Source organism: Falco punctatus, assembly GCF_963210335.1.
Source record: "Falco punctatus genome assembly, chromosome: 18".
Classification (NCBI taxonomy): domain Eukaryota; kingdom Metazoa; phylum Chordata; class Aves; order Falconiformes; family Falconidae; genus Falco; species Falco punctatus.
Genome location: NC_137598.1, coordinates 4,692,838 through 4,717,518, shown reverse-complemented (window position 1 = coordinate 4,717,518; position 24,681 = coordinate 4,692,838). Strand labels below are relative to the sequence as shown.

Below are 24,681 nucleotides of genomic sequence, written 5' to 3'. Positions count from 1 at the left end.
GTGCGCTGGGGTGACACTCGTCCCCTCCGTGCACCGGGGTGGCACTTGTCCCCTCCGTGGGTGGCACTTGTCCCCTCCGTGGGTGGCACTCGTCCCCTCCGTGCGCCGGGGTCCATGGAGCGGTTCGGTGGCAGTTGAAGCCTGGAAGGGGCAGGGGCTCTCCGGGACGCCGATGTCTTTAAGACCACGGTGGTCCCAGCTCTCCGTGGTGGCACCTGATGCCCCACGTCCCCCAGCGTCGTGCCCAGGGAGCCACGGCTGCATCCTGCCGCCCTGGGGGGGCTGGGGGGGCTGGGGTCTCCCACCCCATCCTGCTCTCCCGGAGGAGCGGAGCTGGCTCACCTCCCGGCCAGGGGAGCGGGCAAAAAAGCGGGATGGGAGATCCCGCAAAACCTCCTCGCTCCGTCACCTCGCTCCGTCACCTCGCTCCGCACCGCCGCGGTGGATGCTCCTGCGGCCTCATCCAGGCTCCTTGCAGGTTCCCTGCGGCGGGAGCAGCCGGTGGTGCTGAGCGAGGGCTCCTGGAACGGGGCTTCATCCATCCGGGTGCCGGCCTTGGTATATTTGGGGAGATAAGGAAGGACGGCAGCCCTGCTCCAGCCCTGCATCCAGGAGCCTTGTCTGGATTATTTTAACCTTTTCTGGATTATTCTAACCCTCTCTGGATGATTTTAACCCTCTCTGGATTATTTTAACCTTTTCTGGGTTACTTTAACCCTCTGTGGGTTACTTTAACCCTCTGTGGGTTACTTTAACCCTCTGTGGGTTACTTTAACCCTCTGTGGGTTACTTTAACCTTTTCTGGATTAATTTAATCCTCTCTGAACTATTTTAACCTTTTCTGGACTATTTTAACCCTCTCTCGATTATTTTAACCTTTTCTGGACTATTTTAACCTTCTCTGGATGATTTTAACCCTCTCTGGGTTACTTTAACCCTCGCTGGGTTACTTTAACCTTTTCCAGGTTATTTTACTCCTCTCTGGGTTATTTTAACATTTTCTGGATTAATTTAATCCTCTCTGAACTATTTTAACCTTTTCTGGATTATTTTAACCCTCTCTCCATTATTTTAACCTTCTCTAGATGATTTTAACCCTCGCTGGGTTACTTTAACCTTTTCTGGGTTATTTTAACCCTCTGTGGGTTATTTTAACCTTTTCTGGATTATTTTAACCCTCTCTCCATTATTTTAACCTTTTCTGGATTATTTTAACCCTCTCTCCATTATTTTAACCTTTTCTGGATTATTTTAACCTTTTCTGGACTATTTTAACCCTCTCTGAATTATTTTAACCATCTCTGGATGATTTTAACCCTCTCTGGACTATTTCAACCCTCTCTGGCTTATTTTAACCCTTCTCTGAATTATTTTAGGGTGCCCGGCTTGGTTACCCACCGCCTTTGGAACTGGTTATGGAACCGGGGAATTCATCCTCGGAAAACCTAAAGCGGGTTCAAACCATTTCCAGTGAATTCCCGGCGAACATTTTCCTTTTGTGTCCCCACCGAGCCGCTCTCGGCGCGTTCCAAGGAAATCTCCCGTTCGTACACAACAGGCTTTGGGGGGGGGGGGGGGGGAAATCAGTGTTTTTCATCCCAAACGTCGATACCGTTGGTATTTTGACTTGTCCCGGAGGGGTTTGGCTCTGGACCAGCTCTGCCCCGAGCCCTGCAGCAGATCCTGGTTCCTTTCCGCGTGGATTACGTTGACAAATAGCACTGACGGCAAGGTTTACCTCCTGCCCTTAACCCCCCCCCCCCTTGGGATGCTCGCGGAGGGTGCGGTGGAGATGCGTTAATCCTGCCTGGGGGGTGGGGGTGGGGTAATTTGTACACATAAAGGAAATTCCATCCTCATTCCACTGGCTGGAGTATCACAAGAGACACCGTCCCGGGCTCGGGACGCTTGTCGCTTCGAACGCTGATGTCGCTTCGAACGCTGGTGTCGCTTCGAACGCTGGTGTCGCTTCGAACGCTGGTGTCGCTTCGAACGCTGGTGTCGCTTCGAACGCTGGTGTCGCTTCGAACGCTGGTGTCGCTTCGAACGCTGGTGTCGCTTCGAACGCCGGTGTCGCTTCGAACGCTGGTGTCGCTTCGAACGCTGGTGTCGCTTCGAACGCTGGTGTCGCTTCGAACGCCGGTGTCGCTTCGAACGCCGGTGTCGCTTCGAACGCCGGTGTCGCTTCGAACGCCGGTGTCGCTTTGTCCGCCGGTGTCGCTTTGTCCGCCGGTGTCGCTTTGTCCGCCGGTGTCGCTTTGTCCGCCGGTGTCGCTTTGTCCGCCGGTGTCGCTTTGTCCGCCGGTGTCGCTTTGTCCGCCGGTGTCGCTTTGTCCGCCGGTGTCGCTTTGTCCGCTGGTGTCACTTCGTCCGTTTGCCCTGGTGCTCCGCTCTCCCCCCAACCCCCCACCCCACCCCCGTTTCTTTGTGTTGTTGCAACCAGAATTTCCAGGCAGGTCTCCGGGAAAAACAGGTTCTTCCAAGCTGGAAAAAGCCAGAGCAGTGAACCTGTCCCTGCCAGGGGCTGGCGGTCCGGTCGCCTGGTGTGTTGGCTTTGATTCTCCACCTTGACGGGCTTTTTCCCCCTCTCTCCTCCGCAGCCAACGTGGCCAGTCTAAACCAGTTTCCAGGCCAGGGGAACGGTCCTCCCAGCATGGGGAACTCCGACACGGATCACAAGGCGTCCTACGGTAAGACTCGCCTCACGGCACGGCGGGTGTGCTGGCGTACAGCCGTCCTGCGTTTAGTTCATCCCTCTGCCCTGGAAAACCCACCCCAAAGGCTTCCCTGTGCCCCCTCCCCACAAAACCTCAGGCTTTGGGATCACCCAGCACATTCCCAGCCCCCTGTGCCCCCTCCCCACCTTTAAGCCTCAGGCTTTGGGACCACCCAGCACATTCCCAGCTCCCTGTGCCCCCTCCCCACCTTTAAGCCTCAGGCTTTGGGACCACCCAACACATTCCCAGCCCCCTGTGCCCCTCCCCACCTTTAAGCCTCAGGCTTTGGGACCACCCAGCACATTCCCAGCGCCCTGTGCCCCCTCCCCACAAAACCTCAGGCTTTGGGATCACCCAGCACATTCCCAGCCCCCTGTGCCCCCTCCCCACAAAACCTCAGGCTTTGGGATCACCCAGCACACTCCCAGCCCCCTGTGCCCCCTCCCCAAAAAACCTCAGGCTTTGGGACCACCCAGCACATTCCCAGCCCCCTGTGCCCCCTCCCCACCTTTAAGCCTCAGGCTTTGGGATCATCCAGCACATTCCTAGCCCCCTGTGCCCCCTCCCCACCTTTAAGCCTCAGGCTTTGGGACCACCCAGCACATTCCCAGCCCCCTGTGCCCCCTCCCCACAAAACCTCAGGCTTTGGGATCACCCAACACATTCCCAGCGCCCTGTGCCCCCTCCCCACAAAACCTCAGGCTTTGGGACCACCCAGCACATTCCCAGCCCCCTGTGCCCCCTCCCCACAAAACCTCAGGCTTTGGGACCACCCAACACATTCCCAGCCCCCTGTGCCCCCTCCCCACAAAACCTCAGGCTTTGGGATCACCCAGCACATTCCCAGCCCCCTGTGCCCCCTCCCCACCTTTAAGCCTCAGGCTTTGGGACCACCCAGCGCATTCCCAGCCCCCTGTGCCCCCTCCCCACAAAACCTCAGGCTTTGGGACCACCCAACACATTCCCAGCCCCCTGTGCCCCCTCCCCACAAAACCTCAGGCATTGGGATCACCCAGCACATTCCCAGCCCCCTGTGCCCCCTCCCCACAAAACCTCAGGCTTTGGGATCACCCAGCACATTCCCAGCCCCCTGTGCCCCCTCCCCACAAAACCTCCGGCTTTGGGACCACCCAGCACATTCCCAGCCCCCTGTGCCCCCTCCCCACAAAACCTCAGGCTTTGGGATCACCCAGCACATTCCCAGCCCCCTGTTCCCCCTCCCCACCTTTAAGCCTCAGGCTTTGGGATCACCCAGCACATTCCCAGCCCCCTGTGCCCCCTCCCCACAAAACCTCAGGCTTTGGGACCACCCAGCACATTCCCAGCCCCCTGTGCCCCCTCCCCACAAAACCTCAGGCTTTGGGATCACCCAGCACATTCCCAGCCCCCTTTGCCCCCTCCCCACAAAACTTTTAAGCCTCCGGCTTTGGGACCACCCAGCACATTCCCAGCCCCCTGTGCCCCCTCCCCACAAAACCTCAGGCTTTGGGATCACCCAGCACACTCCCAGCCCCCTGTGCCCCCTCCCCACCTTTAAGCCTCAGGCTTTGGGATCACCCAGCACATTCCCAGCCCCCTGTGCCCCCTCCCCACCTTTAAGCCTCAGGCTTTGGGACCACCCAGCACATTCCCAGCCCCCTGTGCCCCCTCCCCACCTTTAAGCCTCAGGCTTTGGGACCACCCAGCACATTCCCAGCCCCCTGTGCCCCCTCCCCACCTTTAAACCTCAGGCTTTGGGATCACCCAGCACATTCCCAGCCCCCAGGGCTCGCTCAGCCGGGATTAACAATCTCCCTTGTGCCGGCTGATCCCTCCTTCCCGCACACACACCCGGGTAGCCCTAAATCCATGATGTGAGGGGGTCTGTGGGCAGGGCAGGGAGCCCTGGAGGTGTTTGGGAGGCCGGGAAAAGGAGGAGGGGTCAGCTGGAGTTTGCTGTGATGATGCAATTCGGGACAGGACGGTAAAAGCTGCCCTGGGGTTTCATCCTGCTGGCACAAGGGCTGGGCGCTGGAAATGCCACAGAGGGGGAGCAGCGGTGAGTGGGGGGCTCGCCTGGGGGAGGGGGGCAGGGGAGGCACGGGGGGGATCTCCCACGTCGGAACGCGGAATCCGTGGGCACGCAAGTTTTCGTCGCCCTTCCCAGAACTCTACAAACTGTCCTGAAAATCCTGCTGTGCTGGCTCCGCCGCCGGCGCCGGGGGAGACGGGCAAACCCTCAGGCAGGCTCCCGATCCAAAGAGGTGCTCCGCTGTGCGTCCCGGGAGAGAAACGGAATGCAACAGGGTCCTTCCAGGGCCGAACGGCTCACCGGCTGGCTGTCCGGCCGGGAGAGCCCGGGATAACGCTCCCTTCCCGGGTCCCTCTCGGATCTGGCTCGTTTCAGCCCCGGTTAATCATTACGGTGACTTAATCATTACGGTGCCGCCGCCGCCGCCGGGCTGGCTCTGTTACAATTAATCTGGATAAATAAAGGAGCCAGCGGAGGAGGGGCAGCACTGGGGAAGGCAGCGGGGTCTCCGAGGGGGGATTTACAGCGCTTGTATCTTATTTTCATTTGATTTTCTCTTCACAGCCCAATTAGCATTAGCTGTGAGGGCAGCCAGGCTCGTTTTGCTCTGCCTGGGGGTCTTGCCAGTGTTTCCAGGGACCCTCACTCACTGTTTCCTTCTCCACTCTGCTGTCCCCGCAGAGGACCCGCCCGGGGAGCACGGGGCGGTGCTCAGCACCATCTCCAGCAGCATGAACCCGCTGCAGCCGCCGGCCGCCGCCGAGGAGCCTTTTACCACCTACTTCGACAGCAAGATCCCGATTCCCGAGGATGAAACGGTGAGTGCAGCGGGGCTCTCCTCCCTCCTCCGCTCCCTCCTGACCACAAAATCCAACGGGAAAAAATCTCTCGGCACTCAGTACCCCCCTGAGTCATTCCCTGGGTGCTGGTTCCCCTTCTTGCCTGGATTGGGGAACCGGGGGAGATGAGTGGAGCAATCTCCCGTGCTTGCTGTAGAGTTAATGATTCCTGGCCCAGGATTTGTCTCCTTGGAGCCGGGAGTTGGGCTAAAGAGCAGAGAAATGTCTTTTTTATAGCCCCAGGGTGGAGAACCTGGGTTCTTTGTTCCCTTATCAGGGGTGTGAAGAGCATTGTCCCTTTTGAGGGGGGTGTCGGTGCCCTCTTTGCTTTTGGTGAAGCAAGAGGCAGCGTTTCCAGCTGCAGGATGCCTCTCCCACCCAAATTTACTCCAGCCTGGCCTTGGCTGTCCCAAAATCTGGTCCTTAACCCATTAGGTGAGGACCAGGGATCACTGGAGGGTTCAGGATGGGATTAAAGACCAGGCTGATCTCACCAGCACCATCCTGCTAGGGTGGGGATGGAATGAAACCCAAACCCTGGCCGTCTTTGCCATTTTGGCCGTGGTGTAGCTGCGATGGCCCGTGGGGACGCGGCGTCCCCTGCATGAGGAGGGGGCTGCGCCACAGGGCTGGCTTCTGACGCCTCCGTCCTCTCCCCTCCGACAGCATTCCTGCTTTAGCTTCCGCAAGCTCTGGGCGTTCACGGGGCCGGGCTTTCTGATGAGCATCGCCTACCTGGATCCGGGCAACATCGAGTCGGATTTACAGTCCGGGGCTGTCGCAGGCTTTAAGGTCAGTGTGGAAACCTGCGGATTTCGGTGCTGGGACAACCGTGGCGCCGGCTGCAGGTCAGGGCAGGAGCGCTGCTGCTGGTGCTGGCGCTGCTGGTGCTGATGCCACTGGTGCTGCTTCTGCCAGTGCTGCCGGTGCTGCTGGTGCTGGTGCAGCTGGTGCTGGTTCTGCCAGTGCTGCCGGTGCTGCTGGTGCTGATGCAGCTGGTGCTGGTTCTGCCAGTGCTGCCGGTGCTGCTGGTGCTGGTGCAGCTGGTGCTGGTTCTGCCAGTGCTGCCGGTGCTGCTGGTGCTGGTGCAGCTGGTGCTGGTTCTGCCAGTGCTGCCGGTGCAGCTGGTGCTGGTTCTGCCAGTGCTGCCGGTGCAGCTGGTGCTGGTTCTGCCAGTGCTGCCGGTGCTGCTGGTGCTGGTGCAGCTGGTGCTGATTCTGCCAGTGCTGCTGGTGCTGCTGCTGCTGGTGCAGCTGGTGCTGGTTCTGCCAGTGCTGCCGGTGCTGCTGGTGCTGGTTCTGCCAGTGCTGCTGGTGCTGGTGCAGCTGGTGCTGGTTCTGCCAGTGCTGCTGGTGCTGATGCCACTGGTGCTGGTTCTGCCAGTGCTGCCGGTGCTGCTGGTGCTGGTGCAGCTGGTGCTGCTTCTGCCAGTGCTACCGGTGCTGCTGGTGCTGGTGCAGCTGGTGCTGGTTCTGCCAGTGCTGCTGGTGCTGATGCAGCTGGTGCTGGTTCTGCCAGTGCTGCTGGTGCTGGTGCAGCTGGTGCTGGTTCTGCCAGTGCTGCCGGTGCTGCTGGTGCTGGTGCTGCTGGCGCTGTAGATGCTGCTGGCGCTGGGGCTGCTGGTGCTGCTGAGCTGCTGGTGCTGGTGGCACTGGTGCTGCTGGCGCTACTGCTGCTGGCGCTGCTGCCTCTGGTGCTGCTGGTGCTGCTGATGCTGCTGAGCTGGAAATGTCACCGAAATCGGGAATCAAACCCCTTAGCCCCACTGCAGCATGAAGCAGCGGGCGCGGCGCTCCTTTCTTGCAGCGCAGGGTGCTCGGTGGCATCGCCACAGATCAAGCACCAAGCACACCTGCGCGGATTCTACCGTTATATTTATACACAAAATTACAAGGCCGTACACTCCCAGTTCCAATGATTGGTTAGTGATTTGCATTTAATTGTAATATCTGCTGTGTCGTCCTTTTCTGTTATTACGCTTGCGTAGGGGAAGGGTCTTCACCTGGCCAAGGGTCTGCTTGGCCCGTGGGCAGATTTTTAGTGTTATAACGAAGGGAGTTCACTTCAGGACACCTTACAAGTAAGTTTTGTTGCCAGGTTGGACGGCTGGAGATCGCCCTTGCCAAGCTGTCCAATAACTCATCCCAGACACAATGGAACCTGGGCGCCCCGGTTGTGGTCTAGAGAGTAAGGACTAAAGAGTATTATGGTCTATAGCATCAGGATTTGAAGTGGCAGTCTCGGATAACAAGCAGCACAGCGGTCCGGACGTCGTTGGTTAATAAGTGCTGACATCATTCTAACGTGGAGGCGAACTCCTTAAAATCAAGATGCTCCCCTAGCCGGCTGTTTCACAGACACAAACTATAGAAAGATTCAGTAAAACTTTAAGATAGTCTTAAATTATAACAAATAAAAAATAATATAATGATATAAATAATAATAAAATACAGTCTTAAGAAAATCTTGAGATAAAAAACCACCTCTGAGAAGGAGAAGGGGAGAGTGAGGCTCTTATACAACCTCTCGGGCTGTGACTCCTGGCTTTATACGCACTTAAATCCTTCCCGTGCTGGCTCCAGACACATAAAATACCCTCGGAACGTCAATAATGTGTATTTTTAAAAGCAGGTGATTCCTAACGGTGCACGTAGGGCGCGGGCGTCCTGGGAGAGCCGGCACCCCGTGCCAGCCGTCCCTTCTTGCTGCCCCAGCGCACCCACTCCCATCTCCATGTCTCCCGCAGCTGCTGTGGGTGCTGCTGCTGGCGACGGTCATCGGGCTGCTCCTGCAGCGGCTGGCGGCGCGGCTGGGGGTGGTGACGGGGCTGCACCTCGCCGAGGTCTGCAACCGGCAGTACCAGAAGGTGGGTGACCTCCCGGGGCTGGGGGGTGGGGGGCTCTGAGGGGGTCCCGTGGGTCTGGGGCGGTGGGGGTCCCTCGCCTGGGGCTGGCAGGTCTCAGGGGACGTGGGGGTGTCCCTGCTGCCCCTGAGGTGCCAATTCCATCTCGGGAAGAAGCGTTCAAGTCGTGGAAATATATTTGCATCGTCACGTCTTGCCAGACAGTCTGGGACGCGGCAGGGTGAAAGCCGATTTCTGCTGGTTACGCTGGCGGCTGGAGGAAAGGCAGATGTAGAGGGAGATTTTAATTGCAGCCCTCTTAACGAAGGGCTCGTTAAGAACCTGAGCTGTCAGAGCAGATGGGGGGGGGGGGGTCCCGGCGGGTCCCGGTGGTGGCTTCACCCTCCAAGGGCAGCACAAAGAGGGGGGTGAGCGGTGTGTCCCGACGGCTGCTGGGGAATCGCGGGGTCGGGAAGAAAAGCCAGAATTCCAGCTTCCCTGGGCTGCTGCTGAAGGGATCCTGGGGGGGAAAAGTGGGAAAACTTCAGAGCAGTTCCGCGGCTCTTGCGTGTCCCCGCTTGAAAAACCTTGGTGGTTTGTCTGCGAAATCGCTCGGTGTCACCGTTGGGCTGCGGCCGAGTGACGTTTGTCCCTTGGGAAAGGGCTGGGGATGTCCCCAACCCCGCGGGTTTGGTTCTCATCCGCCTCCTGAGCCTTTGTCATTGCCGTGACCGCGCGACACGTGGCTGCTTGACACGACACCCGTCGCCAGCGCCTCGGTACGCGGAAACAGCCGGTTTCGCTCTCGAAAATGAGCGAAACGTATCGAGGCGAGGAACTCGGGTTGCGGGAGCGACCCAGGACGCTCCTCCGGTGCTTCCCACTGGATTTTTTTCCCTCTTTTTGACCTTGTGGGCTGTTTCTTTGCCTCGAGGTTCCTCGGATTATCCTGTGGCTGATGGTCGAGCTGGCTATCATTGGATCCGATATGCAAGAAGTCATCGGCTCCGCGATCGCTATTAACCTCCTGTCCATGGGGAAGTAAGTCAGCAGCAGGAAGCGAGCGCTCCCCACCAGAATTCAGAAAGCGCCGCCGTGCGTGCCAAAAAAAGCCTCGTTTATTTCCGCTAAATCCTCCCAAATAAGTTCTTTGCAGGGGGTGATTCAGCTCCGCTGGACGGGCCCTTGTGGATCCCTCAGTCGGAAGGAAAACTGTGGGTGCTGGTTTTTATTTGAGCTGAGACGCCCCCAAATTACGCTGGCTTTTATTTGAGCTGGAGCTGAGACGCCCCAAAATTGGGCTGGCTTTTATTTGAGCTGAGACACCCCAAAATTGGGCTGGCTTTTATTTGAGCTGGAGCTGAGACACCCCAAAATTGGGATGGTTTTTATTTGAGCTGAGACGCCCCCAAATTACGCTGGCTTTTATTTGAGCTGAGACACCCCAAAATTGGGCTGGTTTTTATTTGAGCTGAGACACCCCAAAATTGGGCTGGCTTTTATTTGAGCTGAGACGCCCCAAAATTGGGCTGGCTTTTATTTGAGCTGAGACGCCCCAAAATTGGGCTGGCTTTTATTTGAGCTGAGACGCCCCAAAATTGGGCTGGCTTTTATTTGAGCTGAGACACCCCAAAATTGGGCTGGCTTTTATTTGAGCTGTAACTGAGACACCCCAAAATTGGGCTGGTTTTTATTTGAGCTGAGACGCCCCCAAATTACGCTGGCTATTATTTGAGCTGGAGCTGAGACGCCCCAAAATTGGGCTGGCTTTTATTTGAGCTGAGACACCCCAAAATTGGGCTGGCTTTTATTTGAGCTGGAGCTGAGACGCCCCAAAATTGGGCTGGCTTTTATTTGAGCTGAGACGCCCCAAAATTGGGCTGGCTTTTATTTGAGCTGGAGCTGAGACGCCCCAAAATTGGGCTGGCTTTTATTTGAGCTGAGACACCCCAAAATTGGGCTGGCTTTTATTTGAGCTGTAACTGAGACACCCCAAAATTGGGCTGGCTTTTATTTGAGCTGAGACACCCCAAAATTGGGCTGGCTTTTATTTGAGCTGGAGCTGAGACACCCCAAAATTGGGCTGGCTTTTATTTGAGCTGAGACGCCCCCAAATTACGCTGGCTTTTATTTGAGCTGGAGCTGAGACGCCCCAAAATTGGGCTGGCTTTTATTTGAGCTGGAGCTGAGACACCCCAAAATTGGGCTGGCTTTTATTTGAGCTGGAGCTGAGACGCCCCAAAATTGGGCTGGCTTTTATTTGAGCTGAGACACCCCAAAATTGGGCTGGCTTTTATTTGAGCTGTAACTGAGACACCCCAAAATTGGGCTGGCTTTTATTTGAGCTGAGACACCCCAAAATTGGGCTGGCTTTTATTTGAGCTGAGACACCCCAAAATTGGGCTGGCTTTTATTTGAGCTGGAGCTGAGACACCCCAAAATTGGGCTGGCTTTTATTTGAGCTGTAACTGAGACACCCCAAAATTGGGCTGGCTTTTATTTGAGCTGTAACTGAGACACCCCAAAATTGGGCTGGCTTTTATTTGAGCTGGAGCTGAGACACCCCAAAATTGGGCTGGCTTTTATTTGAGCTGGAGCTGAGACACCCCAAAATTGGGCTGGCTTTTATTTGAGCTGGAGCTGAGACACCCCAAAATTGGGCTGGCTTTTATTTGAGCTGGAGCTGAGACACCCCAAAATTGGGCTGGCTTTTATTTGAGCTGGATCTGAGACGCCCCAAAATTGGGCTGGCTTTTATTTGAGCTGAGACGCCCCAAAATTGGGCTGGCTTTTATTTGAGCTGTAACTGAGACGCCCCAAAATTGGGCTGGCTTTTATTTGAGCTGAGACGCCCCAAAATTGGGCTGGCTTTTATTTGAGCTGAGATGCCCCAAAATTGGGCTGGCTTTTATTTGAGCTGGAGCTGAGACGCCCCAAAATTGGGCTGGCTTTTATTTGAGCTGTAACTGAGACACCCCAAAATTGGGCTGGCTTTTATTTGAGCTGAGACACCCCAAAATTGGGCTGGCTTTTATTTGAGCTGGAGCTGAGACACCCCAAAATTGGGCTGGCTTTTATTTGAGCTGGAGCTGAGACGCCCCAAAATTGGGCTGGCTTTTATTTGAGCTGGAGCTGAGACGCCCCAAAATTGGGCTGGCTTTTATTTGAGCTGAGACGCCCCAAAATTGGGCTGGCTTTTATTTGAGCTGGAGCTGAGACGCCCCAAAATTGGGCTGGCTTTTATTTGAGCTGAGTGGGCTGGCTTTTATTTGAGCTGGAGCTGAGACACCCCAAAATTGGGCTGGCTTTTATTTGAGCTGGAGCTGAGACGCCCCAAAATTGGGCTGGCTTTTATTTGAGCTGAGTGGGCTGGCTTTTATTTGAGCTGGAGCTGAGACACCCCAAAATTGGGCTGGCTTTTATTTGAGCTATAACTGAGACCCCAAAATTGGGCTGGCTTTTATTTGAGCTGAGACGCCCCAAAATTGGGCTGGCTTTTATTTGAGCTGGAGCTGAGACGCCCCAAAATTGGGCTGGCTTTTATTTGAGCTGGAGCTGAGACACCCCAAAATTGGGCTGGCTTTTATTTGAGCTGGAGCTGAGACGCCCCAAAATTGGGCTGGCTTTTATTTGAGCTGAGACGCCCCAAAATTGGGCTGGCTTTTATTTGAGCTGTAACTGAGACACCCCAAAATTGGGCTGGCTTTTATTTGAGCTGAGACACCCCAAAATTGGGCTGGCTTTTATTTGAGCTGAGACACCCCAAAATTGGGCTGGCTTTTATTTGAGCTGGAGCTGAGACACCCCAAAATTGGGCTGGCTTTTATTTGAGCTGTAACTGAGACACCCCAAAATTGGGCTGGCTTTTATTTGAGCTGTAACTGAGACACCCCAAAATTGGGCTGGCTTTTATTTGAGCTGTAACTGAGACACCCCAAAATTGGGCTGGCTTTTATTTGAGCTGGAGCTGAGACACCCCAAAATTGGGCTGGCTTTTATTTGAGCTGGATCTGAGACGCCCCAAAATTGGGCTGGCTTTTATTTGAGCTGAGACGCCCCAAAATTGGGCTGGCTTTTATTTGAGCTGAGACGCCCCAAAATTGGGCTGGCTTTTATTTGAGCTGAGATGCCCCAAAATTGGGCTGGCTTTTATTTGAGCTGGAGCTGAGACGCCCCAAAATTGGGCTGGCTTTTATTTGAGCTGAGACACGTCAAAATTGGGCTGGCTTTTATTTGAGCTGAGACGCCCCAAAATTGGGCTGGCTTTTATTTGAGCTGGAGCTGAGACGCCCCAAAATTGGGCTGGCTTTTATTTGAGCTGGAGCTGAGACGCCCCAAAATTGGGCTGGCTTTTATTTGAGCTGAGACGCCCCAAAATTGGGCTGGCTTTTATTTGAGCTGAGACACCCCAAAATTGGGCTGGCTTTTATTTGAGCTGGAGCTGAGACGCCCCAAAATTGGGCTGGCTTTTATTTGAGCTGAGTGGGCTGGCTTTTATTTGAGCTGGAGCTGAGACACCCCAAAATTGGGCTGGCTTTTATTTGAGCTGGAGCTGAGACGCCCCAAAATTGGGCTGGCTTTTATTTGAGCTGAGTGGGCTGGCTTTTATTTGAGCTGGAGCTGAGACACCCCAAAATTGGGCTGGCTTTTATTTGAGCTATAACTGAGACCCCAAAATTGGGCTGGCTTTTATTTGAGCTGAGACGCCCCAAAATTGGGCTGGCTTTTATTTGAGCTGGAGCTGAGACGCCCCAAAATTGGGCTGGCTTTTATTTGAGCTGAGACACCCCAAAATTGGGCTGGCTTTTATTTGAGCTGAGACGCCCCAAAATTGGGCTGGCTTTTATTTGAGCTGAGACGCCCCAAAATTGGGCTGGCTTTTATTTGAGCTGAGACGCCCCAAAATTGGGCTGGCTTTTATTTGAGCTGAGACGCCCCAAAATTGGGCTGGCTTTTATTTGAGCTGAGACGCCCCAAAATTGGGCTGGCTTTTATTTGAGCTGAGACACCCCAAAATTGGGCTGGCTTTTATTTGAGCTGGAGCTGAGACGCCCCAAAATTGGGCTGGCTTTTATTTGAGCTGGAGCTGAGACGCCCCAAAATTGGGCTGGCTTTTATTTGAGCTGAGACGCCCCAAAATTGGGCTGGCTTTTATTTGAGCTATAACTGAGACGCCCCAAAATTGGGCTGGCTTTTATTTGAGCTGAGACACCCCAAAATTGGGCTGGCTTTTATTTGAGCTGTAACTGAGACACCCCAAAATTGGGCTGGCTTTTATTTGAGCTGGATCTGAGACGCCCCAAAATTGGGCTGGCTTTTATTTGAGCTGGAGCTGAGACGCCCCAAAATTGGGCTGGCTTTTATTTGAGCTGAGACACCCCAAAATTGGGCTGGCTTTTATTTGAGCTGAGACGCCCCAAAATTGGGCTGGCTTTTATTTGAGCTGAGATGCCCCAAAATTGGGCTGGCTTTTATTTGAGCTGTAACTGAGACACCCCAAAATTGGGCTGGCTTTTATTTGAGCTGGAGCTGAGACGCCCCAAAATTGGGCTGGCTTTTATTTGAGCTGAGACGCCCCAAAATTGGGCTGGCTTTTATTTGAGCTATAACTGAGACGCCCCAAAATTGGGCTGGCTTTTATTTGAGCTGGAGCTGAGACACCCCAAAATTGGGCTGGCTTTTATTTGAGCTGGAGCTGAGACGCCCCAAAATTGGGCTGGCTTTTATTTGAGCTGAGACACCCCAAAATTGGGCTGGCTTTTATTTGAGCTATAACTGAGACTCCCCAAAATTGGGCTGGCTTTTATTTGAGCAATAACTGAGACACCCCAAAATTGGGCTGGCTTTTATTTGAGCTGTAACTGAGACGCCCCAAAATTGGGCTGGCTTTTATTTGAGCTGAGACGCCCCAAAATTGGGCTGGCTTTTATTTGAGCTGAGACGCCCCAAAATTGGGCTGACTTTTATTTGAGCTGAGACACCCCAAAATTGGGCTGGCTTTTATTTGAGCTGTAACTGAGACACCCCAAAATTGGGCTGGTTTTTATTTGAGCTGAGATGCCCCAAAATTGGGCTGGCTTTTATTTGAGCTGGAGCTGAGATGCCCCAAAATTGGGCTGGCTTTTATTTGAGCTGAGACGCCCCAAAATTGGGCTTTTATGTTATATCCCTAATAAAGAGCTACCAGAAAGCTGTCCTCTCCAGCCAGGAAGTCTGGAAACGCTAACAGGACTGGAAATTGCATTTTGATACCAAGTAGCTATTAAAAATCACACTCACGCCTATAATTCTCGGCATCACTGTGGGATTTGCTCTCAGGATTCGGGGCGGGAGCTCTTACCTGAGCTCTTTGTGCGAAAAACCGACTTAACGGTGCGTCATGTCAGGCTGCAAACAAACCCTGGGGCATTTCCAGCCCCAAAGAGTTTTTTAATTAAAATTCAATCGAAAAATATAAATTAAAAATTTTTTAAAATGAAATAAATAAATAAACTGGGGGCTCTGAGGTGGTGGTGTGGCTGCTGGACGAGGTCGAGGGGTTTTGTGACGTCTGCTCGTGCGTGTCTCTCGCAGGATCCCGCTGTGGGGCGGCGTGCTCATCACCATAGCGGACACGTTCGTCTTTCTCTTCCTGGATAAATACGGTAATTTCTCCCTCTGGATTCGGGAAACTAAAGCAGAGGTTCAGCTTTTCTCAGTTTGCTGACGGTCCTTGCTCGTCTGGCAGGCTTGCGGAAGCTGGAGGCGTTCTTCGGGTTCCTGATCACCATCATGGCTCTGACGTTTGGCTACGAGGTACCTGCCGGCCGCGTCCCCACCGGCGCTCCTGGGCCACCCGTGCCCCCTCCCCCACCCCCCTGTGCCCAAACGCCACCGAGACACGGGGCTGGACACTTAAAATTTGGGACATTTGAAGCTGGCGGTGTGTGGCCATCGCCTGCTGCCCCCCCCGGCGTGCCGGTGGGCGCACACGCTTTGGCACAGCGTCCCCGGTTGATCCAACAACAGGCAGTTGCCACACCGCGGTTTTGTTTTTACCAAATTCGCCACGTTTTGGCTTTCGAGCCACCTTCAAGCAGGCAGCCTAGGTGGCTGCAGCGCACCTCACGCCACAACCCCCCCCTTTTTTTTTTTTCTCCCCCTGCCCAGTACATCACGGTAAAGCCCAGCCAGGAGAAGCTGCTGCAAGGGCTGTTCATCCCCTACTGCAAGAACTGCGGCACGGAGCAGCTGGAGCAAGCCGTGGGCATCGTGGGCGCCGTGATCATGCCCCACAACATGTACCTGCACTCCGCCTTGGTCAAGGTAAGCGGCTGCAGCGGGCAGTGTGTGCGGGAAGGGGATGCCGGGGGGCTGGGAGGCACTGGGAATTCAGGGATTCGGCTTTTCCTTCGCTGGGGATGGAGCAAACCCATCGCTCATTCTGCAAACGGGGGGGGTTGGCTTTTTCTTCCCTCCATCACGTTCTCCTTCCAGCCCGTGGCCCGGCGTCACTTTACCACGATATAATTAACAGCTGTAAGTCACACAGCCCCAAATTCCCCTTTCTGACACCTCCTGTTGTCACCGTCCCTGCTCAGTCCCGGCAAGTGAACCGCGCAAACAAGCGGGAAGTCCAGGAAGCTAACAAGTACTTCTTCATCGAGTCCTGCATCGCCCTCTTCGTCTCCTTCATCATTAACATCTTCGTCGTGACCGTTTTCGCTGAGGCTTTCTTCGAAAAGACCAACGCGGACGTGGTGAGCTGGGGCCGGGGACCGGCGGCGCTGAATCGGGGCTGGGTGGGCAGAACTGGGCTGGGTGGGCAGAACTGGGGCTGGGTGGGCAGAACGGGGGCTGGGTGGGCAGAACTGGGCTGGGTGGGCAGAACGGGGGCTGCGTGGGCAGAACTGGGGCTGGGTGGGCAGAACTGGGCTGGGTGGGCAGAACTGGGCTGGGTGGGCAGAACTGGGCTGGGTGGGCAGAACTGGGCTGGGTGGGCAGAACGGGGGCTGGGTGGGCAGAACTGGGGCTGGGTGGGCAGAACTGGGCTGGGTGGGCAGTACTGGGGCTGGGTGGGCAGAACGGGGGCCGGGTGAGCAGAACTGGGCTGGGTGGGCAGAACTGGGCTGGGTGGGCAGAACTGGGCTGGGTGGACAGAACTGGGGCTGGGTGGGCAGAACAGGGGCTGGGTGGGCAGAACTGGGCTGGGTGGGCAGAACTGGGCTGGGTGGGCAGAACTGGGCTGGGTGGGCAGAACTGGGCTGGGTGGGCAGAACTGGGCTGGGTGGGCAGTACTGGGGCTGGGTGGGCAGAACGGGGGCCGGGTGGGCAGAACTGGGCTGGGTGGGCAGAACTGGGCTGGGTGGGCAGTACTGGGCTGGGTGGGCAGAACAGGGGCTGGGTGGGCAGAACAGGGGCTGGGTGGGCAGAACTGGGGCCAGGTGGGCAGAGCTGGGGCCGGGTGGGCAGAGCTGGGGCCGGGTGGGCAGAGCTGGGGCCGGGTGGGCAGAACTGGGGCCGGGTGGGCAGTACTGGGCTGGGTGGGCAGAACGGGGGCTGGGTGGGCAGTACTGGGGCTGGGTGGGCAGAACTGGGGCTGGGTGGGCAGAACTGGGCTGGGTGGGCAGAACTGGGCTGGGTGGGCAGTACTGGGCTGGGTGGGCAGTACTGGGCTGGGTGGGCAGAACGGGGGCTGGGTGGGCAGAACTGGGCTGGGTGGGCAGAACTGGGGCTGGGTGGGCAGAACTGGGCTGGGTGGGCAGAACGGGGGCTGGGTGGGCAGAACTGGGGCTGGGTGGGCGGAACTGGGCTGGGTGGGCAGTACTGGGCTGGGTGGGCGGAACTGGGGCTGGGTGGGCAGAACTGGGCTGGGTGGGCAGAACGGGGGCTGGGTGGGCAGAACTGGGGCTGGGTGGGCAGAACTGGGCTGGGTGGGCAGTACTGGGCTGGGTGGGCAGAACGGGGGCTGGGTGGGCAGAACTGGGGCTGGGTGGGCAGTACTGGGCTGGGTGGGCAGAACGGGGGCTGGGTGGGCAGAACTGGGGCTGGGTGGGCAGAACTGGGGCTGGGTGGGCAGAACTGGGCTGGGTGGGCAGTACTGGGCTGGGTGGGCAGAACTGGGGCTGGGTGGGCAGTACTGGGCTGGGTGGGCGGAACTGGGCTGGGTGGGCGGAACTGGGCTGGGTGGGCAGAACGGGGGCTGGGTGGGCAGAACGGGGGCTGGGTGGGCAGTACTGGGCTGGGTGGGCAGAACAGGGGCTGGGTGGGCAGAACGGGGGCTGGGTGGGCAGTACTGGGCTGGGTGGGCAGAACGGGGGCTGGGTGGGCAGAACTGGGGCTGGGTGGGCAGAACTGGGGCCGGGTGGGCAGAACGGGGGCTGGGTGGGCAGAACGGGGCTGGGTGGGCAGAGGGGCAGCTCCGAGCCTTGCCCCTGCCCCTGGCTCAGGATATTCTCTGCCTAAAGCGGGGGGAAAAAAGCCTAGGGGTGCTGGCAATTTCCATTTAAACCAGTCTGAAGAGGCTGCCAGCACCCTGGGACCCCCAGCACCCACCGGTTGCCCCCCGGGCAGCCTTTTCCGCTCATCCTCACTGAGCAAACCCACCCCCCTGCCCCTCGCTGCCGTTGCAGAGCGACGTCTGCAGGAACGCCAGCAGCCCCCACTCCTCGCTCTTCCCCAGTGACAACCAGACGCTGCAGGTGGATATCTACAAGGGGGTGAGTGAGCTGCTTCGTTTGGGCCAGCGGCGAGTGGGAAAGGCGGCGACCCGTGAAAGGATCGCCAAAACCAGCTGGAGATCCCCGGGGATCCTTAAGCTGAGCAGAATTAGCCCTTTGCTAAGGGGGGTGCATCGGAGCTGACCCCAGACCCCCCCGTTGGCTGCTCCCCCTTTTTAGCAGCTTGGTCAGGACAAAGATTTTCCATCCCTCCATCCCGAACCTGCTCGGTTGAAGCTGCAGCCCGGGAGGTGCTGCCTGAACCGCTGCCGACGCGGGGGGGTGCTTGTCCCTCTCCTTCCAATGGATTATTCCCTCCCTTCCCACTCGGTGCCCGTGACGGAGCCGGTGACAAGGGGATTCGCCCGCTGTCCCCTTTCCCCGCGGGGTGACACGGTGACTCTCCGGCAGGGCGTCGTTCTGGGCTGTTACTTCGGCCCCGCCGCGCTCTACATCTGGGCCATCGGCATCCTGGCGGCCGGCCAGAGCTCCACGATGACGGGGACGTACTCGGGGCAGTTCGTTATGGAGGTAATTAGCGCTCAGCGGCTGCCCGCGTCCCTCTTCCCATATTCCCCAGCCTTCAAAGCTCCTCCTGATGATTCCTCTTCCTCGGATGCGTGGCTCTCGCTCCATAAAACTCCCTGAGGTTTCCAATCCTGCCCCGAGCCCCCGGGAGCCTCCCGGCTGTGCCCACCCGGCAGCTCCTCGGGATTTTTCCGGCAGGGCTTCCTGAACCTGCGGTGGTCCCGCTTTGCCCGGGTGCTGCTGACCCGCTCGATCGCCATCACTCCCACCCTCTTCGTCGCCATCTTCCAGGACGTCGAGCACCTGACGGGCATGAACGACTTCCTAAATGTTCTCATGAGCCTCCAGGTGAGCAGCAGCACCCAGTGGGGGGGCAGATCCCGGGAAAAGGACCTGGCGCTGGATATTTCAGCTTCTGGTGCCCAAGACTCCAAGGATGCTTGGGGGCAGGGTTTAGCGTGGGCTGGGCAGCCTGGGGTGAGTGGTTGGACCTGATGGTCTTCAGGGTCTTTCCCAACCTCAGCGATTCCGTGGGGACGAGTGGTTGGACCTGATGGTCTTCAGGGTCTTTCCCAACCTCAGCGATTCCGTGGGGACGAGTGGTTGGACCTGATGGTCTTCAGGGTCTTTCCCAACCTCAGCGATTCCGTGGGGACGAGCGGTTGGACCTGATGGTCTTCAGGGTCTTTCCCAACCTCAGCAATTCCATGGGGATGAGCGGTGGACCTGATGGTCTTCAGGGTCTTTCCCAACCTCAGCGATTCCGTGGGGACGAGCGGTTGGACCTGATGGTCTTCAGGGTCTTTCCCAACCTCAGCGATTCCGTGGGGACGAGCGGTTGGACCTGATGGTCTTCAGGGTCTTTCCCAACCTCAGCGATTCCGTGGGGACGAGCGGTTGGACCTGATGGTCTTCAGGGTCTTTCCCAACCTCAGCGATTCCGTGGGGATGAGCAGTTGGACCTGATGGTCTTCAGGGTCTTTTCCAACCTCAGCGATTGCGTGGGGACGAGCGGTTGGACCTGATGGTCTTCAGGGTCTTTCCCAACCTCAGCGATTCCGTGGGGACGAGTGGTTGGACCTGATGGTCTTCAGGGTCTTTCCCAACCTCAGCGATTCCGTGGGGACGAGCGGTTGGACCTGATGGTCTTCAGGGACTTTCCCAACCTCAGCGATTCCGTGGGGACGAGCGGTTGGACCTGATGGTCTTCAGGGTCTTTCCCAACCTCAGCGATTCCGTGATTCTTGGGGTTTGCAGGAGCAGCTGAGTGGAGCGAGTTGCTGTCGGGAAACGCTGATGGGCTGTGGGGGGTGGAGAGGATCAGTCGGGCTCCAAAATTCCTTTTGGAAATTTCAGAATTCCTCTGGCAATTTCAGAAATTCCGAAATTTCCAGGGGGAAAACTTGGACTCATTTTACGAGCAGCTTTGGGGCAGGGCGGTGGGTGTGAGCGAGCCTTGGGTGTCCCTCCCTGCCCGTACCATCACAGCGATTCCCACTTTTTTTTTTTTTTTTCCTGCTTCTTCCAGCTGCCGTTCGCCCTCATCCCGGTCCTGACGTTCACCAGCCTGCCCAGCGTCATGAACGATTTTGCCAACGGATTGTAAGTGCCAAGGGAATCACTTCTGAGCAGGAGACGGCGCGTGGCTCGCCTCGGGGCGCGTGTTTCATTCCTCTCCTCGCCTCCTCACCTGGACCTAGAGCATCTCCCCCCCATCTAGGGGGGGACCATCTAGGTCTAGGAGGACCTAGAGTCCCTCCGCCTCACCCCGTTCCGCTCTGGTTTAACTGGTAGATTCTGGAAGGTCAGCGGTGGCCTCCTGATCCTCCTGATCTGCAGCATTAACATGTACTTCGTGGTGGCCTACGTCATGTCCTTGAACCACATGGCTCTGTACGTGGGCGCTGCGGTTCTCAGCGTGGTCTACCTGTCCTTCGTGGCCTATCTGGTAAGTCCGGGTCATGCCCAGGTTCCCGGCAGGTGGGATGAGCTGGAGGAATTTTGGGTTTTTTCTTGTTCTTCTATCAAGACCGACAGTTCTTGATGTTCTATCAAGACCGGCAGTTCTTGATGTTCTATCAAGACCGGCAGTTCTTGATGTTCTATCAAGACCGGCAGTTCTTGATGTTCTATCAAGACCGGCAGTTCTTGATGTTCTATCAAGACCGGCAGTTCTTGATGTTCTATCAAGACCGGCAGTTCTTGATGTTCTATCAAGACAGGCAGTTCTTGATGTTCTATCAAGACCGGCAGTTCTTGATGTTCTATCAAGACCAACAGTTCTTGATGTTCTATCAAGACCAACAGTTCTTGATGTTCTACCAAGAACTCTCTTGATGTTTTACCAAGAACTGTCTTGATGTTCTACCAAGAACTGTCTTGATGTTCTACCAAGACCGTTGAGTTTCAGAGCCCTGGGACTCACCAGCAGGGTCAGATGTGGAAGTTGAGGCTTTTGTGGCCGCATTTGCATGGGAAGCGGTTTTGTCCCGCGCCTGCCCACCCACGCAGCCCTTCCCCCGCGGTTCTGACCCTCCCTCGCTCGCTCTTCCCCAAAACCACCTCGATTTAACGTGGCAGCAGGTGAAAGGTTGACAGAGACCCCGGAATAACGCAGGTTCCTCTGGCCGTGCCCGCGTATTGCCAGGGGTGGGATGAGCGTGGGAGTCATGGAAGGGTTTGGGTTGGAAGGGACCTTAAAGACCACCCAGTTCCAACCCCCTGCCAGGGGGACACCCCACCACCACCAGCCCAGGGTGCTCCCAGCCCCGTCCAACCTGGCCTTGGACCCTTCCAGGGCTGGGGCACCCACAGCTCCCCAGTGCCAGCGCCTCGCCGCCCCCACGGTAAAGAATTTCTTCCAACAGCTGCTCTAAATCTCCCCTCTTGCAGTTTAAAGCCACCCCCCTTGCCCTGGCACCCCCTACCCCCGTAAGAAGCCCCTTCCCAGCTTTCTTGCCAGCCCCTTCAGGCGCTGGAAGCCTCCAGAAGGTCTCCCCGGTGCCTTCTCCAGGCTGAACCCCCCCCAGCTCCCCTCACAGCTGGGGGGCTCCAGCCCTCCGAGCATCCCTGTGGCCTCTGGACCAGCTCCAGCAGGTCCCCGTCCTTCTGCCGGGGGGCGCCCAGAGGGGGAGGCAGCGCTGCAGGGGGGGTCTCAGCGGGGCAGAGCCCCCTCCCTCGCCCCCGGCGATGCGCCCCAGGGGACAGTTGGCTTTCTGGGTGGCCAGTGCCCACTGCCGGGGTCACCCCCAGGTCCCTCTCCGCAGGGCGGCGATCCATCGTCGCTCGGCCGGTGCCCGCCCTGGGGGTCCCCCCACCCCAGTGCAGGACCTTGCACCTGGCACATGACGCCCCCCGGCCTCTCGTGGTCCCCCTGGATGGTCCCCTTCCCCCCAGGGTACCACCCCCCCCCCAGCTCCATGTCATCCGCAAACATCCCGCAGGCGCACTCCATCCCCTGTGTCCCCAGTAAAGCTGTTCAGCCATACTGGTCCCAGTACAGACCCTGAGGGATCTCCACTGGTCACCAGTCTCAGTCCCCTTCCCCCCAGGGTACCACCCCCCCCTCCGCAAACATCCCGCGGGCGCACTCCATCCCCTGTGTCCCCAGTAAAGCTGTTCAGCCATACTGGTCCCAGTATGGACCAGGAGGGACCCCCACTGGTCACCAGTCTTGGTACTGCCCCCCCCCCCCCCCAGCTCCATGTGATCCACAAACATCCCGCGGGTGCACTCCATCCCCTGTGTCCCCAGTAAAGCTGTTCAGCCATACTGGTCCCAGTATGGACCGGGAGGGACCCCCACTGGTCACCAGTCTCAGTACCACCCCCCCAGCTCCGTGTCATCCACAAATGTCCTACGGGCGCAGTCCATCCCCCCATCCATGTCCCCAGCAAAACTTCAGCCATACTGGTCCCAGTATGGACCATGAGGGACCCCCACTGGTCACCAGTCTCGGTACCACCCACCCCCCCCCCCCAGCTCCATGTGATCCACAAACATCCCGCGGGCGCACTCCATCCCCTGTGTCCCCAGTAAAGCTGTTCAGCCATACTGGTCCCAGTACAGACCCTGAGGGACCCCCACTGGTCACCAGTCTCAGTCCCCTTCCCCCAGGGTACCACCCCCCCCTCCGCAAACATCCCACGGGCGCACTCCATCCCCTGTGTCCCCAGTAAAGCTGTTCAGCCATACTGGTCCCAGTATGGACCGGGAGGGACCCCCCACTTGTCACCAGTCTCAGTCCCTTCCCCCAGGGTACCACCCCCCCCTCCGCAAACATCCCGCGGGCGCACTCCATCCCCTGTGTCCCCAGTAAAGCTGTTCAGCCATACTGGTCCCAGTATGGACCAGGAGGGACCCCCACTGGTCACCAGTCTCGGTACCACCCCACCCCCCCAGCTCCGTGTGATCCACAAACATCCCGCGGGCGCACTCCATCCCCTGTGTCCCCAGTAAAGCTGTTCAGCCATACTGGTCCCAGTATGGACCAGGAGGGACCCCCACTTGTCACCAGTCTCAGTCCCCTTCCCCCAGGGTACCACCCCCCCCTCCGCAAACATCCCACGGGCACACTCCATCCCCTGTGTCCCCAGTAAAGCTGTTCAGCCATACTGGTCCCAGTATGGACCATGAGGGACCCCCACTGGTCACCAGTCTCGGTACTGCCCCCCCCCCCCCCCCAGCTCCGTGTGATCCGCAAACATCCCGCGGGCGCACTCCATCCCCTGTGTCCCCAGTAAAGCTGTTCAGCCATACTGGTCCCAGTACAGACCCTGAGGGACCCCCACTGGTCACCAGTCTCAGTCCCCTTCCCCCAGGGTACCACCCCCCCCTCCGCAAACATCCCGCGGGCACACTCCATCCCCTGCGTCCCCAGTAAAGCTGTTCAGCCATACTGGTCCCAGTACAGACCCTGAGGGACCCCCACTGGTCACCAACCACCGCGTGGTCACCCAGGACTCCTGAGGTGCCACCACCCTGCCAATCCCTCCCCCACCGGGCGCCCCCCTCCCCCCTCGGTGGATCACCCCTCCCCGTCTCCCTGCGCGATCCCGCGGGATCCCTGATCTGGGCGCCTGTTCCTGCTTGCAGAGCTGGCTGTGCCTGGTCGCCCTGGGAGCCTCCTGCCTGGCCTGCGGGAAAACGGTAAGCGTCACCCGGACCCTGCTGACGGAGGAGTCACCGTCCCACTCCGCTAAGTAGCGGCGGTGGCCGTACTCAGCGAGTAGCCCTCGGAGCCGGGGCGCTCCCCTGGGACACGTGCTTGGAAAACCGGGAAAAAACCAAAACCAACAACCCCTGGGATGTACATTTTGGGGAAGGGTCTCGCTGCTGCGATGGTCCAACGCGGCCGTTTGCTTTGCTGAGCACTTCGAACCACGCCACGGGGGGGTGAGGGGGTGGGGGGGGGGTGGGGCGATGCCTTTCCCGTTTTTCAGACAGGGATGCGGAGGGAAGCGGCACGGAGAAGCTCCGTGTCCCGGGTGGCCTCCGCCTCCAGCTTCCTCCCGTCTTTACACTAAAACCGGGATGCTCCATCCCTCCGCGATTTCATCCACGTAGCAAAAACACTGAGGCTCCGGGTAGTTGCTCCGGGTAGTTGCTCCGGGTAGTTGCTCCAGGTAGTTGCTCCGGGTAGTTGTTCCGGGTAGTTGCTCCTCGGTTGCTTAAACTGGAAAATCCGGAAAAATAAGCTAGGGAATTCCCAACGCTGCTCCGGCATGGCGCGGCGACACTACATCCAGCCCTCCCTCCCCTGCCGCCGCCGTGCCTCATCTCATTTTTTCATTTTTTTTACTTGAAAATCCTCGCGATTCCGCGTGGATCCCCGCCCCCCCCCCCCTCCGCCAGGGAGATGTGAAGCCGCAACACCGCAGCGGCAGGATCGTCCTTTGGGTCCTTTACCCCCCCCGCCCCGGCCCCGGCCCGTGATTTTGGTGCTCAGCAAAGGAAACGGGGCGCGATGTTCGTGGGTATTTATGAATTTCTGGATTTATTCGCATTTTATGTGATTCACGGAAACACTTTGCTTCCCACACCCCCT

General features: G+C 57.6%; 1 protein-coding gene across 3 annotated transcripts in view; it reads left to right on the top strand.

Annotated features, from left to right (window-relative positions):
• The window catches only part of SLC11A2 (solute carrier family 11 member 2), a 45,087-nt gene that overhangs the window by 6,669 nt on the left and 13,737 nt on the right, over positions 1-24,681 (top strand). For all 3 annotated transcript variants that reach the window (XM_080367945.1, XM_080367947.1, XM_080367946.1), the window contains exons 2-16: positions 2,601-2,690; positions 5,410-5,546; positions 6,234-6,359; positions 8,314-8,433; positions 9,344-9,450; positions 14,983-15,053; positions 15,137-15,204; positions 15,559-15,714; positions 15,990-16,148; positions 18,021-18,107; positions 18,519-18,638; positions 18,834-18,983; positions 20,164-20,237; positions 20,430-20,583; positions 23,730-23,783. In XM_080367945.1, coding sequence (XP_080224071.1) covers positions 2,601-2,690; positions 5,410-5,546; positions 6,234-6,359; positions 8,314-8,433; positions 9,344-9,450; positions 14,983-15,053; positions 15,137-15,204; positions 15,559-15,714; positions 15,990-16,148; positions 18,021-18,107; positions 18,519-18,638; positions 18,834-18,983; positions 20,164-20,237; positions 20,430-20,583; positions 23,730-23,783 — 1,673 coding nt within the window. The remainder of the gene's footprint in view (positions 1-2,600; positions 2,691-5,409; positions 5,547-6,233; positions 6,360-8,313; positions 8,434-9,343; positions 9,451-14,982; positions 15,054-15,136; positions 15,205-15,558; positions 15,715-15,989; positions 16,149-18,020; positions 18,108-18,518; positions 18,639-18,833; positions 18,984-20,163; positions 20,238-20,429; positions 20,584-23,729; positions 23,784-24,681) is intronic.